Source organism: Terrapene carolina, unplaced genomic scaffold, assembly GCF_002925995.2.
Source record: "Terrapene carolina triunguis isolate 2854851 unplaced genomic scaffold, T_m_triunguis-2.0 Scaffold35022, whole genome shotgun sequence".
Classification (NCBI taxonomy): Eukaryota; Metazoa; Chordata; order Testudines; family Emydidae; genus Terrapene; species Terrapene triunguis.
Window position 1 is genome coordinate 10,256,279 of NW_020699373.1, and position 17,050 is coordinate 10,273,328.

General features: G+C 42.9%; 1 protein-coding gene across 1 annotated transcript in view; it reads right to left on the minus strand.

Annotated features, from left to right (window-relative positions):
* Nucleotides 1-16,582, minus strand: part of SUSD1 (sushi domain containing 1) — a 235,551-nt gene extending 218,969 nt beyond the window's left edge. The window contains exons 1-5 of the mRNA XM_026646365.1: nt 16,468-16,582; nt 5,333-5,464; nt 3,547-3,702; nt 2,629-2,781; nt 3-140 (exon numbers count right to left, since the gene is read on the minus strand). Coding sequence (XP_026502150.1) covers nt 3-140; nt 2,629-2,781; nt 3,547-3,702; nt 5,333-5,464; nt 16,468-16,582 — 694 coding nt within the window. The remainder of the gene's footprint in view (nt 1-2; nt 141-2,628; nt 2,782-3,546; nt 3,703-5,332; nt 5,465-16,467) is intronic.
* Nucleotides 16,583-17,050: the final 468 nt, after the last annotated feature.

Sequence of the window (17,050 nt, forward strand, 5' to 3'; positions counted from 1 at the left end):
TTTGGTGCAAACAGATATGTTTCCCCCTTCGCTGTAAAACCCTTCTTCACACTCATAATGAACTTCACTCCCCAGCACAGAGGTGTAGTTCCCTATGATGTGTCCATGCGTGATCTCTAGAGGGTAGCCACAGCTAATTTCTGCAGGCAAACAAAAGAGAACACAATTGCAGCAAAAGCATCGATTTAAAAAACAATCTGCCTGGGGCCATGGATTGTCATTTTAAACTGGTTTGCTGGTTTCATTCTATTTTCCAAGTTATTCCACTTATGAATCCGGAAATCTTTAGTCTCTTACTATTTTGTTAGATCAGAATGTGGTATCTGAGTACTAAGGAGCGCATGTTGTATTACACAATTACAACTACCACAGTAACAGGGTGGGTCAGTAAACCTTGAATTTCCTCTGATGGTCATGCTTCCATTTCCTGAAATGAGCCCTAGTTAGTTATCACTTTTCAGGGGAAAAGTCGGTGGAAGAAATCCAATGTGCACAGTCTCAAGAGGAGATCAAGACCCTGTTGGGCATCTGGAGTGAGGAAAGCATTCAGAATAATATAAATTTGGGCAGAGGTAATCAGGTTTACCAGTAGCCCCTTCATTGCCTTGCAAACTTCAGAATCAAGGTACAAATTAACGGGTGCCGCACAAGAAGTGAAGAACTCAATCAACATCTCTGTCCCTTTTTTGAGAAGCTGAACCGGACACTAGCACCACAAAACCAGTGAATCTTGAGGATGGTGTGGAACCTGAGGTATCAGTAGAGGAGGAAAAGGAAGCTGGGGCTAACAGGATGACTGGGCCACAGAATAGGAAAGCCCTGATTCAGGTATTGAGATGTGTCTTTTTGAATGCAGGTTTTGGGCCATCAACAATGCCACGAGTGAGGTACTGGAGGTACTGGGTGGTACACAGACTTGAAGGTCAGAAGGGACCACCGCGATCATCGAGTCTGACTTCCTGTATAACGGTGGAACTTGCCTGAAATAATTCCTGTTTGAACTACAGCATAGCTTTTAGATAAAACATCCAACCCCAATTTATAAATTTCCAGCAACGGAGAATCCACCATAACCCTTGGTAAATTGTTTCAATAGTTAGCTACCCTCACTGTTAAAAATTGCACCTTGTTTCTAGTCTGAATTTGCCCAGCTGCAACTTCCAATCATTGGACCTTGTCTGGAGGTTGGTTTTGTTGTAGAGATAACAGAACTATCCTTGGGGGGTGGGGGTAGAAATTTCAGGTCCACAATATACCTGGTTGATTTATGTTTTTAATTTTGCCACAGCAAGTATTAAACCTCCACCAAGGAATAAACGACCACAAAAATAGAAGTACTGAGCGGCTGTGGTTTCCCAGGCATGTGACAGAGGAAGCAGCATTTGTTAAGGGTGGAAACTTTATTGTAGAAAGGCTGAAATTAAATGACATGCCCTTCAATGAAAGCTCATTGGCCCAACTTGCCTGTAATGGTTATATTTCTTTGTTACAGTCTTCTGAGTGACCCTGCTTTCCTGTGAGAGAGTCTACTATTAGAATATGAGGAATATATATACTGCTTTAAAAAAAAAAAGTTATATAGTCAATTAATTTATTTAAGTTATTCAGATGTCAATGAGATATGCAGGTGATCAGCACCTCTGAAAATTAGGCAACTTATTGAAGTGCCTAACTTGAAACTCTCAAGTAGGAAATTTCAGCCTAACTCAATATACTACAAATGTATCCTTAGCTACCAAATTGTTGCAATACTATGTAAATGGGAGAACTAGGTAGTGGCAAGTTAGTTCCATAATCACTAGCTGTTCACTTCACCTTGGATACATGTGTGCATGACAGCTATATTGAGGATTTCTAGTGTTGTGTGTCTCAGATATGGAGCTGCAATTTTAATTGATACTGGAGAAAAGAAGAAGAGGGAAGACGAAGTATTTATTTCAAGTTCAGATTAATTTCTTTTTATGGCCAAAAGAAACCAAATAAACCCAGAGTCGTTTATTCTTGCATACAGCACAGTAAGTTATCAAATGGCTAATTTATTATTTTATTCCTCTTTCCTAGACTTATTTTATTCACCTGATCTTATTCACCAGTTATTTATCCCGCTCTTCCTTTCCCCTTGAGGCAATCTGATTATGCAAATAGGATGTGGCAGATTTCTTCTTTACTCAGAAACTAACTACACCTCTACCTCGATATAACACGACCCGATACAACACGAATTCAGATATAATGCGGTAAAGCAGTGCTCCAGGGAGGCAGGGCTGCGCACTCCAGTGGATCAAAGCAAGTTCAATATAACGCGGTTTCACCTATAACACGGTAAGATTTTTTGGCTCCCGAGGACAGCGTTATATCAAGGTAGAGGTGTATATCACCTTCCTGGCATATTTCACTTCACCGACCTTGCACACTCAAACCACTGGTGAGAGCCTATAGTGCTCTATAGCCATTGTCAACCTTATCATCCAAGCATCAATGAGACATGTTGAATTTGCAAAAACTAAAAGGTAACACATAGAGGGCTACAACCCGGGAAACTCAGAACTGTAGGTCAGTGCAGGAACCGTGATATTGTGACGGATCTGATTGTATCTGTTAGCATGAACAACATCCATAGGCTCTCACCTTTGCATGAAACAGTATTTCCAGATGGATGAAAAAATTCTGTTCCATTTTCTGGTCTATATCCTTCCATACAGTAGCAGTGGTAGCTTCCAACAGTGTTCACACATTGTCCCCCGACACCACACAGACCTGACAGCTGGCACTCATCTATATCTAGAAACCCAGATCAAACGTTACAATCTTTTAAAGTGGTTTTATTTGTAGGGCCCAATCCTGCAATGTACCAAGCGTATCCTAGAAGGTGTAAAGCACCCTCAACTCCCGCTAGCCTCACTGGGAGATGCAGGGGCTTATCAACTTCCAGGAGGTCCTCAGCACCATAGAAGATTGGGCTCTTACACACAAAAATCTATAACTTTACTATCAGTTTTTAGTTAATACATGGCAAACAGACATTATCGTCTCCAATCTACTTCATGCTACTGACCAGGAAATACCCAGTAGTATCTGTATTTTTGATCAATTAAACCTGAACAGTCATTGTGCCATGGAAGAACACCTGTCAGCTGAAGGAGAATATTCCACAGTAAACAAAAAATTAATAAACTGACATGCAAGGAAAAATAGGGAAGTGGAAAGAAGGAATATCATCCTATTGTCTTAATTTCTGGTGTCATTTTGCCAGCAAGGCTTTTGTACAAACTGAGCTTTATACCAATAATTCATATTAACAGAACAAGAATGAGCAGAAGACAGCAGAAAACATAATGGGACTAACTCGCAGTAATGAGAGCTAGATACGGTAGCAAGTGTTTGCAAGTTTGGGATGTACCTTAGGTGCAGGTGTCCAATAATTGCTTTTATGTACTTTCGAAAATAAAATCTTAATGTGATTGCAAAGGAACAGCCATGTTTGTCACAGAAAATAGATTATGAAGTCCCAGATCCCTAGCATGTGAGCCTAGATGTTGTATGTACCTGTACAATACGTGCCATCATTGGGGATAAATGTCTTGTTGTTGTTAGAGGGATGGTATCCTTCAAGACAAATGCAGTAAAAACTTCCATGTGTATTGTGACATGATGTATGCTCGCCGCAGATCTTACTCGCTCCAATCTGGCATTCATCTTTATCTGTTGGTATATTCAAAACACGTCAGAGATTAAAAATCAAATCAAATCTGTCATTGTTAAGCAGTCAGACTTTTCCTGACCATGTTTTTTTCTAATTTGTTAACTCTGTAAATAATCACCTGTCAGCTACAGTACTTTGCAACTGTTGTTCTAATACAGGCTATCGTCATTGTCACTGGACGTCACCAGTTCACTTACTGCTCCATCCACGTGTGATACACAATATTAAAAGGGAGCAAAGGTGGGCAAGGTAATATCTTTTATTGGCTCAACTTCTGTTGTGGAAAAAGACAAGCTTTCGAGCTGCACAGAGCTCTTCTTCAGGTCTGTACAGCTCAAAAGCTTGTCTCCTTCACCAGCAGAAGTTGGTCCAATAAAAGATATTATCCTACCTACCTTGTCTCTCTAACATCCTGGGACCAACGCAGCTACAACAACACTGCAAATATTAAAGAAACAATGCCAACTTAATAATTATATATTGGAAACAAATAACATATGTTATTAACACTACCTATGAATATTAGAACTGGAAAAATCTGTAAAATCCATCTCAATTTTGTTTATAGTCAGTTTCATTTTCTGGTTCTCAGTGAAGTAATGATTGGGATGCTAATGATGAACGGGAATATTTGTTTTTAAATTTCCACTGAAATTATATTTTTTTAAAACAATCATGTAAACATTTATAATGTCTTTAGGTTCTGTGAAAAAAAAATTTTTTTTTTTTCAAAACAGATTTTGGATCAAGTTTAAGTTGACAGTCTCTAAGTCAAACATCTTAGAATTTAAAAAACAAGGTAAACACACTCTCACCAGTATTTGTTTCGATAGTTTACTGGCTACAAATCTTCACTTCTTTTAAATGCAATTGATGAAATCCAACCCAACATTCCCCACCCCTGCCATTGTTAACAGATTTGAAAAAAGAATCTGTCGGCATTCTTGGTTTTGGAGCGACTGTCAGGTATGAACATAGGTCTTATTCTAAGAACTTGGTGTCATCATCCAGGACCAGATATTTTGGTAAGGACTTGTCTACATTGTTTGTTCATGTTTGGCAACCCAGAGTTTAAACCTATAGCTCTTTAGCCTGCTGCACATTAACTGGCCTTGTAGCCCATGCTGCCACACACAGAAAGTTTCCCAGTGCACTTTGACTGCACAGCAGTATGCCAAAGTACACTGCAGAACATTTAGTGCCTTGTAGCAGAGTCCACCCGGCCACTTAGGGCATGTCTACATTACCCGTTGGATCAACGAGCAGCGATCGATCCAACGGGGGTTAATTTATCGTGGCTAGTCTAGACACAATAAATCAACCACCGAGTGCTCTCCTGTCGACGCTGGTACTCCAACAGACCGAGAGGAGCAGGCGGAATCGATGGGAGAGCGTCAGCTGTCAACTTACCACATTGAAGACACCACAGTAAGTAGATATAAGTACGTCGACTTCAGCTCCGTTATTCACGTAGCTGAAGTTGCGTAACTTAGATCAATCCTCCCTCCAATGTAGACCAGGCCTTAGTGTGGGGCAGGCTAGAGTATTGTAGATTTATACCCTGGCTTGCTGCGCAGTAACAGACCGTGGATTGTTAGCAATTGCACACATTCATAAATCATAGCCTACCTTGACAATGAGTCCTCCCATTACCCACAAATCCATAGTTACAGATGCAGACGTTTTTGCCTTCTTTTTGCTGACACATGGCGTTAGCATGGCAAGTGGCACAGATATCTGGGACTGAACTATTTGTTGCAGCTTAAAGAAAATAAATACAAAAAAATGCCAAAAATTTAGTTTGTGGATCAGCTCAGTGCCCGGGGAAGGCAGCATTTAGAGTTTAATAAATAGATGAAACTTTAAATTGATTCCTTTGAATTGAAATCAAGTCCCATATCATACCCTGGTTTGAAGCAAAACTTTGGCCTATTATAAACGGCCCAGACTAAGAAAACGGGGAGAAATGAAAATGAACTGAACATCACAGCACTAGGAACATGGCATTATGTAGACATTGCTAAATGAGACTAGTTGGCACAATCCAGTTAATAATGTTTATGAGTTTCACATTTAAACCAAGTTGTACAAACCAGTCATGTTACACAATTAATCCATAGAGTTGTATTACTTTTTGTTTCAGAAGGTGGAGGACGTAACCAGGGGCACAGACATTTTAGACTTGATTCTGACTAACAAGGAAGGATTGGTTACCAATCTGAAGATTGACGGCAATTTGGGTGAAAGAGACCATAAAACAATAAATTTCATGAATTAAGGAAAGAAAGGAGAGCAGCAGAATAAGAACAAAGGACTTCAAAAAAACTGACTTTAACAAACTCTGAGAACTGGTAGGTAAGGTAGAAGTTCAAGAGAGCTGTCAGATTCTCAGAGAGACAATATTAAAGGCACAACAGCAAACTATCCCGATGGGAAGGACAGATAGTAAGAGGCCAATATGGATTCACCGGCAGCTCCTTAATAACCTGAAAAATCAAAAAGGAATCCTAAAAAAAAAAGTGGAAACACAGAGAAATTACTAAGGAGTGCAAAAGAATATTACAAGCATATAGGAACAAAATCAGAAAGGCTAAGCTACAAAATCAGTTACACCTAGATGGGAACGTAAAAGGCAATGAGAAGAGGTTTTATAAACAGATTAGGAAAAAGAGAAAGACAAAGGAAAATGTAGGTTGGTCTTTTACTTAGTGGGGAAGGAGAACTAATAACGGATGAACCTGAAGGCTAAGTTGTTTAACACCTATTTTACTTCCGTCTTCATTAAAAAAGTAAATTGTGACCAGATACTTGACACAATATTAACAATAAGGGGGAGGAAACATCAGCCAAAATAGGCAAAGAGCAGGTTAAAGAATATTTAAGTAAATTAGCTGCATACAGGTCAGCAGGGTCTGATTAAATTTACCACAGGATACTTAAGAAAAGAGCTGAAGCAATCTCGGAACCATTACATAAGAACGGCCAGACTGGGTCAGACCAAAGGTCCTTCTAGCCCAGTATCCTGTCTTCCGACAGTGGCCACTGCCAGGTGCCCCAGAGGGAATGAACAGAACAGGGAATCATCAAGTGATCCATCCCCTGTCGCCCATTCCCAGCTTCTGGCAAACAGAGGCTAGGGACACCATCCCTGCCCATCCTGGCTAATAGCCATTGATGGACATATCCTCCATGGACTTATCTAGTTCTTTTTTTAACACTGTTAGAGTCTCGGCCTTCACAACATCCTCTGGCAAAGAGTTCCACAAGTTGACTGCGTTGTGTGAAGAAATACTTCCTTTTTTTTTGTTTTAAACCTGCTGCCTATTAATTTCATTTGGTAACCTCTAGTTCTTGTGTTATGAGAAGGAGTAAATAACACTTCCTTATTTACTTTCTCCACACCAGTCATGATTTTATAGACCTCAATCATATCCCCCCTGGGTCGTCTCTCTTCCAAGCTGAAAAGTCCCAGTCTTATTAATCTCTCCTCATATAGAAGCTGTTCCATACCCCTAATCATTTTTGTTGCCCTTTACTGAACCTTTTCCAATTCCAATATAGTTTTTTTGAGATGGGGCGACCACATCTGCACGTAATAGTCAAGATGTGAACGCACCATGGATTTATATAGAGGCAATATGGTATTTTCTGTCTTATTATCTATCCCTTTCTTAATGATTCCCAACATTCTGTTTGGGTTTTTTTGGATTGCCGCTGCACACTGAGTGGATGTTTTCAAAGAACTATCCACAATGACTCCAAGTTCTCTCTCTGTTGAGTGGTAAAGACCCCATCATTTTATATGTATAGTTGGGATTATGTTTTCCAATGTGCATTACTTTGCATTTATCAACATTGAATTTGATCTGCCATTTGGTTACCCAGTCACCTAGCTTGAGAGATCCCATTGTAGCTCTTCAAAGTCTGCTTTGGACTTCACGAACCTTTAACAGCCATTATCTTTGAGGATTCATGGAGGATGGGTGAGGTCCCAGAGAACTGGAGGAGGGCAAAAACGGGAACAAAGAGGTCCTGGGGAATTACAGACCAGTCAGCCTACTTCGATATCTGGAAAAAGGAGGTTACTTACCTGTACAGTAACTGATGTTCTTTGAGATGTGTACTCGCTATACATATTCCACAGTTAGTAAATGCACTTCCAGTGCACATGCAACAGAGAATTTTCTAGTCAGCTGTATTCCTCAGGGTGGCCCATTTGTCTCTGCCTCCCTCGCCTAACCATGGAACCACCCTGCCGCACCTAGATCCTTCACTACCACCCGTGACATCCAGACTCCGAAGTAGCAGGGATGGTGGGTGGAACTGACAGAAGCAGGGCCTTTCGTGCAGGGTAACAGAAGTAAACGCTGCCATGATACGCTGAGTGTTCGAGAGCGGCCTGAAGGGCAACACCTGGCATCAGTAGTGGCTGTGGTCTAACACAATCCTCCGAAAGTGCCTGTGCGCTTGGTGAATCGCAGTGTGGAAGTACATATCCTTGAGGTCAAGAGCAGCATACCAGGTTTTCTGATCCAAGGAGAGAAATGATGGATGCAAGGGAAACCGACTTGAACCTGAGCTTCTTGACAGATGTTCAGTCCTCATAGGGGTCCAGTATTGTTCAAAGCCCCATCCCCCACCCTCAAGCCAGTTTACTTAAGGCTAAGAAAGTAAGGTGAATAGAACCCTCTACTGAGAGGGAATGTTCTCTATAGCACTGAAAGGGAGGATGGTCTGCATCTCCAGTAAAAGCAAATTCTTGGGAAGAGTCCCTGAATGGGGATGTGGAGGAGGGATGGTTAGCGGGAAGGAAGAGAAACACAATGGTCTAAACTCTCTGGACCACCTCCAGGGCCCAGTGGTCTGAGGTGATACTAGACCAGGCCTGTTGGAAGGCGCCAGATGGTTGCTAAATAGAGGGGAGGTCTTGAATCACAGGCAGAGTGGTGTGCTGTCCACAGACACGATGTCCAACCTGCTGCCCGGTCAGCACCAATGCAGAGTGGTGAGACTGGGAAGTAGATCCTGTAGCAGGATTCCTCCCTGAGGATCTCTGCCTGCAGCTGGGTGGCTCGGGCTGTGTGAAATGTGAGAACGGCTGTTGGTGCCGCTGATAAGGGTGGAACCTGAAGTGCCTCCTTTGGGAGGCTGTGGCATACATCCCCAATGATCTGAGGGTGGATGTAGAGTCTTGCAGGGACTTCATTGCCTCATGTCTCCTCTCGTGAAAGAGTGAGCAGCCTTCAAAGGATAAGTCTTCAATTGTTGCCTGCAGTTCTCTGATGGCTGCTGAGACCAGCCAGGAGGAGCACTGCTTGGTGATTGCTGTTGCCATTGCCCCAGAAGCCATATCCATGGCATCCAGCGCTGCTGGTAGCACAGTTCTAGCTACCACATGCCCCTCCACAAGGATGGTCTGGAACTGGAACTTGTCCCTGCAGTCCTGTGGTATCTTGTCAATAAATTATTACAACACACTCCAGTTGATGTGGTCATAGTTTACTAGGCCTGCCTGATAACTGGAGAACCTCATCTGAAGGCTTACCGTAGATATGCCTTTTGGCTGAGCAAGACAAGGCATTTAATCTCCTTGCCCTTTGAGGTCAACTTCTGGTGGCCCTGGCGAGTTCTCTCGTTAGCCGCCACCACCACCAGGGACCCCAGTGCTGGGTAGGAATAGAACAGTTCAGATCCAATGACCGGGATCTGGTCCCTCCTATCTGCTCATTTCGATGTTGTTGCCACCGACACTGAAGCCCAGTATGTTATCAAATGGCTAATTTATTATTTTATTCCTCTTTCCTAGACTTATTTTATTCACCTGATCTTATTCACCAGCTATTTATCCCACTCTTCCTTTCCCCTTGAGGCAATCTGATTATGCAAATAGGATGTGGCAGATTTCTTCTTTACTCAGAAACTAACTACACCTCTACCTTGATATAACGCGACCCGATACAACACGAATTCGGATATTACGCGGTAAAGCAGCGCTCCGGGGGGGCAGGGCTGCGCACTCCGGTGGATCAAAGCAAGTTCAATATAACGCGGTTTCACCTATAACGCGGTAAGATTTTTTGGCTCCCAAGGACAGCGTTATATCGAGTAGAGGTGTATATCACCTTCCTGGCATATTTCATTCTGCGCCTTGTGGGATGGGCCAGGATAAAACCGCAGCCCCCATAGAGGCCACATGCTCCACATGCCATAATCACAGGGTGCAGAGGTCCACAGCAATGGGAATCCTCGGTATCAGTACTGGGTCAAACCTGTGCCATCCTGCATCCTCGGTCATGGGTAGGTACTCCAAGTCCCCTTTGGAGACCCTGAGAATGCAGAGTCCTGGGACCCGCCTGGGGAAGACTGACTACTGTCTTAGAAAACTGATGATGAGAAGGCAGAGTTTTCTGATAGGGGTGGTTCTCACCCTGTAAGCGTACAGAGGGCTTGACCAGAGCGCAGGAAGCCCCAGAGTGACCAAGGTCTAACAGCCGAAAGAGTGCCAGTACTATAATCCAAAGAGGTGGAGCGCATACCAGGTGATGCTACAGAGGCTGTTCGGGCACTGGAGTTGGAGGTAATAAGGCAGCCAGTGCTGGAGTGAGGCTCCTACTGGTACCACCTCAGACAGTGACTGCTCCCTGCCTCAGTACCAAAAGGCTAACACTGACACTGCTGTGATGTAGGTGACCTCCCTTATGGTGGGGTCTGCTCACCTGGTACTGGCTTCAGTGCTCAGGGAGCTTCTCTGAAGCTTTGGGGGCACCTTTAATGTTCAACAGCCTGGTAGTCTTCTGAAGCCTTGCAGCAAGGTCCCAGGAGGGAGAGCTTCACCTCTTCTCTTTGGAGGCCTTGCACTAAGAGTCTGACTTGTCCTTATGCTTCCTTGATTGCCAATGGTCTCCCAAGGGCCCTCACTCTTGGAACGTGGGGTCAGAGCCCAGCCTCATGCCTGCTCCACCAGGAAGGCCTTTCAAAAGAGTCTCTCTGGAGCATGGGGTCCATCTCGAAAAGGACCTCCAGATCTCATAGCCTTCCAGGATATGTCCCTTGCCTAGACACAACAGTCACGTCACGTGTCCATTGCTCAGACAGAAAACTCCCTCACCGGATGGGCAGTGTCACCAGAGACTGTGGGGAAAGGAGCCCCTTTCTCTCTGAAGCAGGGTGAATAAAAATCAATTATTTTAAAAAAAATGTAAATCGGATTTTTTTTATTTAAATCAGTTTTTTTGATAAAATGCTTTTTGAGGAAAAATCCTATCTAAAGATAGTTTTAATTAAGATACATTGTAGCTCAAAGATATCTCATCATGGAATAGGGATTATAAATTCTAATTCTATAGTATGAGACAATATCGTCATGTAATGTTTAAGAAAAGTTTTGTAAATGAGTTCCAATAGCTCATGGATTAGGGACCCAATCCTTTGGAGTTCCAGGGGCTTCTGTATAGATCATTCATGTTAATCTTTCTATCTACCCAATGGGACTCAGCGCTCAGTCTAAAAGATACCATCAGAGATGCTTAGTTTTGCAGTTTTCAAACTGTGGATTTGTGTCTCCAGAGATAACATGCTTGTTAACAGAAAAAATGTTTTTAAATAAATAAATAAATAACATATAGAGGTGAGAAATAACAGACCTCAACCCTATTGTCCCTCTGCAAATTTGTGTACACAGAGTCAATCCCTTACCTTTCTCTAAAAGTGCAAAGTTTCAAAAAAGTTCAGTGAATAGAAGATTGTTGGGGGCGGAATAGATCTGGATGAGGAAAAGAAGTCTGGAGATAAATGTAATATTTAAGAAAAGTTTTGTAAATGTCTGCCACTGGATGTTCACTAAACCTGTAGTGCCACTAAAGCAAGCTTCTCATGTCCACTACCTCCTAGCTAGCGGAGTTCATTTGCCCGAACACACAGACACCACTTTGACCATAAATAGGGAGAAAATATGAACTCAGAAAAATACTCCAAATAGTCTCTCTTAGACCCATCTAGCTGCACGGTGGCTTAAGCTTCTTCTGAAGATCCAGAGTGTTTTATTAATCTATTATGTATTGTGTGTATTACAGAAGCACCTCATAATATTACTGTTTATACTGTCTGGTATAAGTGGTGAGTATTCGAAAATTCTACTGGGCTACTTGCCCAGGAGAAGTAATTTTCTTTTGACAGGTCAATAAACTATTTTTCCCCACTATCATCATGGTACAGAATAGAGGAGTAATTTTTTCCAGGGTTAGTAAATTTCTATTTCAGTTTTGCAAGGGTAAGCTAAATCATGGCATTTGTATTCTGCGTGATGTTTTGAACAATACCATAATGAAGACTTTTATACAGCTTCAGCATGAGTTTGACTTGCCTGAACATCAGACTGACATAAGCTCCTTTACTACAGTAAAGCAAAAACGTAAAACAGCTCCTGAAAACCATCCAGTCTGTTCTATACTAAATCAATTGGGCAAGATTCTTCATGAGACCTCTAATACCTCTAGGGCATCACACAACTCTCTAGAACCCAACACAAGTCTGAAGGGTCTTTCTGACAATGATTCAGTATGACTATATCATATGCAGATGGGTAATTTTAAAAATACATTTTCTATGATAACTTGATGAACCTTCATACCAGGGCACTTCAGTTTAATATTATCCACCATATACACTGGGATCTGACTGAGTCTCCTGTACATGCTGTCATGAAAACCTAATGCCCAGGATTAGCTGGGGAGCTCAAAAGAATTATCTTTGCTCACAACTGTGACAAACCCCTTTGAATTCTAGTTGTGTTCTAATCTAGGCAGTACCTCCCAACTTTCTGGGCTTTCCATTACGGTGCTTCAATGGTCACTTAGTGCCATTTTGACAGGCAACAGATTATACTGACTACATGAAAGGCCCAGACCATAGCAAGTACTGATTCCCTTACAGCAGAGGTTCTCAAACTGGGGGTTGGGACCCCTCAGGGGGTCGCGAGGTTATTACATTATAACATCTCTTATTAAGTTTTCTGTGTATTTCTGAGTACAGTTTCTAAACATATAAAGATAGCCTCAAGAGGAAGGCGGATGAAAAATGTAACCAGTTTTTCACGTGTTTTCTACACTGCCATATCATGCTATTCAAAAAGTGCCTCTTCAGCTGCAGTGTTTTATATTTTACTCAGTGCATTTCAAAAACATTTTAAATTCTTTTGAAATACCTCAAAATTCCTACTTCTAAGATGCGGCCTTTATAAATTATTTAGGTTTTTTTTTTTTTAAACCAAATGAGCATGGGAAGCAAAAACATATTAATGTGCATTTGCAACCAATGTGCATTAGAAAACTAAATTAAGTTAGAACAGCTATAGCAAAAACTAACCCACAATATCTCAATCTGCTGATAAGAAACAGAGAGTTTTTTCCTCAGTTTTCTGTCACATTAGATAAAACTGCTTATTTTCTCATTCTCTGTATCAGATAATAAAGTTTTATCACTTGCTCACCCCTTACAATGTCCATATATTCTCTCTCTCAAAAAAAAACATCTTTCCACTTCAATCTAGTCAATAACCTCCATTGAAAGAAGCTAGATACAGAACTTAATCCAGTCCCTACTGAAGTCAATAAGAAGATTCCCATTGGCTTCAGCGGGAGCTAGATCAGGACCATAAAGATCTGGAACACAATGAGATCAATACAATACATTTGAACATCATTAGGAGACCACCTCTCATGAACATATATAATTAGCTGTCTTAAGGTTAAACATAAACAGTTCACTATATATATTTAAAAAAAAAATCAAGGAAGTACTGCTATGAAACACATTACAATCTGGAACACATCTACTGATGTTCATTTATTGTCCACCTCTGAAAAGAGGTGTACTTCACTATCTGGCATGAAGAACCTCACAAGGACTGGGAACATGGTTTTAAAGTAATGGAAATCAGTAACACAGCTCTCGTCACACTTTAAAAACCGCGGAGGCTTTTCAACGGTCTGTACTGAAACCCCAGAGTCCAGTCTGTTCAAAAGTCATAGATCAGGCAAACTGAAAAACTGGAACAGCCACTACACCCTGAAAAATGTAAAAATGGGCCAAGTATAGACCAGATGAAAGGACATGCTCTTGATGGAATTAGGAATATTTACACCAGGCCTGATTTTGGCCCTATATTGTAATACATGATTACACATAGCAGATGGCCTCTATGTAGATTTTCATTGTCTTGAAATAAATCCTTTACTTTATTGTCAATGTCACAACTCCTCCAATTCAAATATCCCTAGGTTAATTTATCTAAGACCATTTTCTTCTGGAAGGGGAAATCTGGCCACCCCACTGTACATTTCTCAACTGTCTGTATCACGTGAACAGTGTAGCACAGGTTTTTTTGTTTTATCTTCAGTAGAACGATCATTCCATTAAAAGCTTGGTATTAGTATTACAGTCAATGCTGAGAAATTGCTCATACAAATAACATACAATTTTTGTTTAGGAATCCTAGTAACCTCAGCTGTCCTTCATGCAGGAGTAAGTTCCAAAAGGAACTGTGGTTACCAAAAACATCTTTGCTACAAATGGAAAAAATTCAGTACAGAAAAATGTTAGCACACAACTATTATTTTTCTTCTAAAACAAAGAAAAAGACAATGGAATCAGAAGCATGTAGTGGCAGCACAACCAATTCAAAATTATAAACATCAAATCAGAAAGTCACCTACATGCTTTCATAGCTGAGAGTTAAAGTCCTACTAAAGGAGCCAACAGAAAGAAAATGACTTGGAAACAAGGAGTGAAGGAGAAAAATTACATCTCTTTAACCTAAATAAATATCTGTAACTTTGTTTTAAAAAACAACATCCTTTTACTTGTAGGGAAACCACCTGAAAACTGTTGCCTGCTGCTTTTTGAGGAAGTGGGGAGATAATATTAATAGGTACTGCCATACTAGATCAAAGCAGTGCTCCATCTCATCTAGCATCCTGTCTCCAGCAGTGCCCAGTACCAGATGCTTCAAAAAAAAAAATGTAAGAAACCCTAAAGTGAGCAATTATAGAATTATTTCATGCGGGGGACGGGGAGAGTAGAGGAGGAATTTCTTCCTAACTTCCTAGGCTAGAAGCTGTCTTAGGCCATGAAGCGTGAAGGTTTATATCCCTGCCAAACTTTGGGGGTTATTTATTTTGATAACCCTATGTAACATATAGGCAGAGCCAGATAAATATACAGTCTTTTTTAAATATTGCTAAGCTATTTCAGAAGTTCCTTCATCCCACTCCCTCTCCCCAAAAAATAATTAAAAGGGAATTATGTTTTTTTTAAAATAAGTAACTGAAATGAAGTTTTGCCTGATACTGCAAAAATATTTTGGTACAAAAACAGAATTACTCTTACCCTGATGATGACTGTTGTCTATTACCCAAGTAAGGGGCTAAGTGCATTAAGATCTATGGTTGAGGACAGCAGCTGAATATTGTTATTACAATACCACCAGCCTGTATCTTCACTAGCTTGGAGGGGGTTCTATTATCGGACCTCATCCTCTCCACCACTGAAACTCTCACAAATAACCACAGCAAGTTGAACAAGCAATGTTCACATTAGAAATGCTCTGGGGGCAGAGGAGTAATTATAGTTAAGAGTTGTGATCAAAAGTTTGGAAGTAGTTTTATTTCTTATTACCACAATTTTGTGAAAAGGAGACACTGCCAGAAAAGAATGCCTGACAAATACAGGAGGGAGAGTCTCTTTTATACTTTGCCAACATTTGTATAAGTTATCATGACCATATAGAGTATTATGCAAATTAAACCGAGCCGTGCGGTGTGTATACAAGTGTATAGTTGTTTGGTTTATGAGGAGCATGAATAACAAGCATCCATGTGGAGCATATATATATGGAACATGTATACAACAACCTCTGCAGTGTGTAAGGAGGTTGGGGGGGACAACACACGACTGAATAGAGATGTGTATGAGGTTGTATATCAAGGGAGGTGGTGTATCAATGAAGTTTCTATAGGGTTGAGTTGGGGCTATGTATAGGGTGTGTGGGAGGATTTTTATTGAGGGGAAAGTGTCTATGTTTGAGTAGGAGGTATATATAAGAGGGACTGGAAGAGTGTGTATATTGAGGGAAGAATCTATAGGATACATATGAAGGGGTAGGAATGTTCAGGAGACCCCGGAAGGGATAAGTATAGGAAAAGTGGGTGTGTACAGAAGATCCCAAAAGGGTAGGTATAAGAGAGGTGGGTGTGCATTGGAGAGTTCGGGGGGGGGGAAGTATAGAGGGGACAAGAGGACATGGGTATAAGGAAGGGTAGGTGTGCATAGGGGAGCCCCATAGGGGGCAGGTACAGGGGAGCCCATAGAGGGTAGGCACAAGACAGTGGGTGTGCATGGAGGAGCTCCATAGGGGGTAGGCACAAGACAGTGGGTGTGCATAGGGGAGCCCCAAAGGGGGTAGGCACAAGACAGTGGGTGTGCATAGGGGAAATGCACAAGTCAGTGGGTGTGGGTAGGGGAGCCCAGAGGCGGTGGGCACAAGAGAGGGGGCGTGTATAGGGGAGCCCCATAGGGGGCAGGTACAGGGGAGCCCAGAGGCGGTGGGCACAAGACAGTGGGTGTGCATAGGGGAGCCCCATCGGGGTAGGTACAGGAGAGTGGGTGTGTATAGAGGAGCCCCACAGGGGACAGGTACAGGAGAGTGGGTGTGTATAGAGAAGCCCCATAGGGCTGGGTACCGGGAGCCCCCTCCCCGCCCCACTTACCCCGCTGCCCCTGCGCAGGGCGGCCGGCCTGGAGCAACAGCAGCAGGAGCAGCCGCCGGAGGCGCTGGGCTGCGGTGCCCGGCGGGCTCATGTCCCTCCCGGCCGCTCTCCGCATGCCCCACGGGGCGGCGGGAATCCTGCTGCGCCCGGCCCCGCTCTCCCGGGCGGCCCCCACACCGGCCCATATAAGGCAGCCCCGCCCGAGGCCCGCCCACCCCCCGGGCCAGCCAGCCCGCCCGCCCCACCTTACCCGCTCCCGCAGCCTGCGCCCGGCCCCACAGCGTCTGTGCCCGACCCCGGCCCTCACGTCGCCTCCCCACCGCCTCAGCGGGCTCCTCAGCCCTCACCTCTGCACCCCCAGGGCTGCTGCGCCACCCCTCCCCCAGTTCCTCAAATCCCACCCATAGGGCTGCTGCGCCACCCCCCAGTCCCTCACACCCCACTGCCCTAGGGCTCCTCTGCCCCCCCAGCCCTCCACTACCCTCCTCTACCCCCAACACACTTCCCCTTGAACAGCCCTCCACCTCCGCTCCAGCCCCCCATGGGCCTCTCTCCTCCCTGCCCTCCCCCCTTCCCTGCTGCA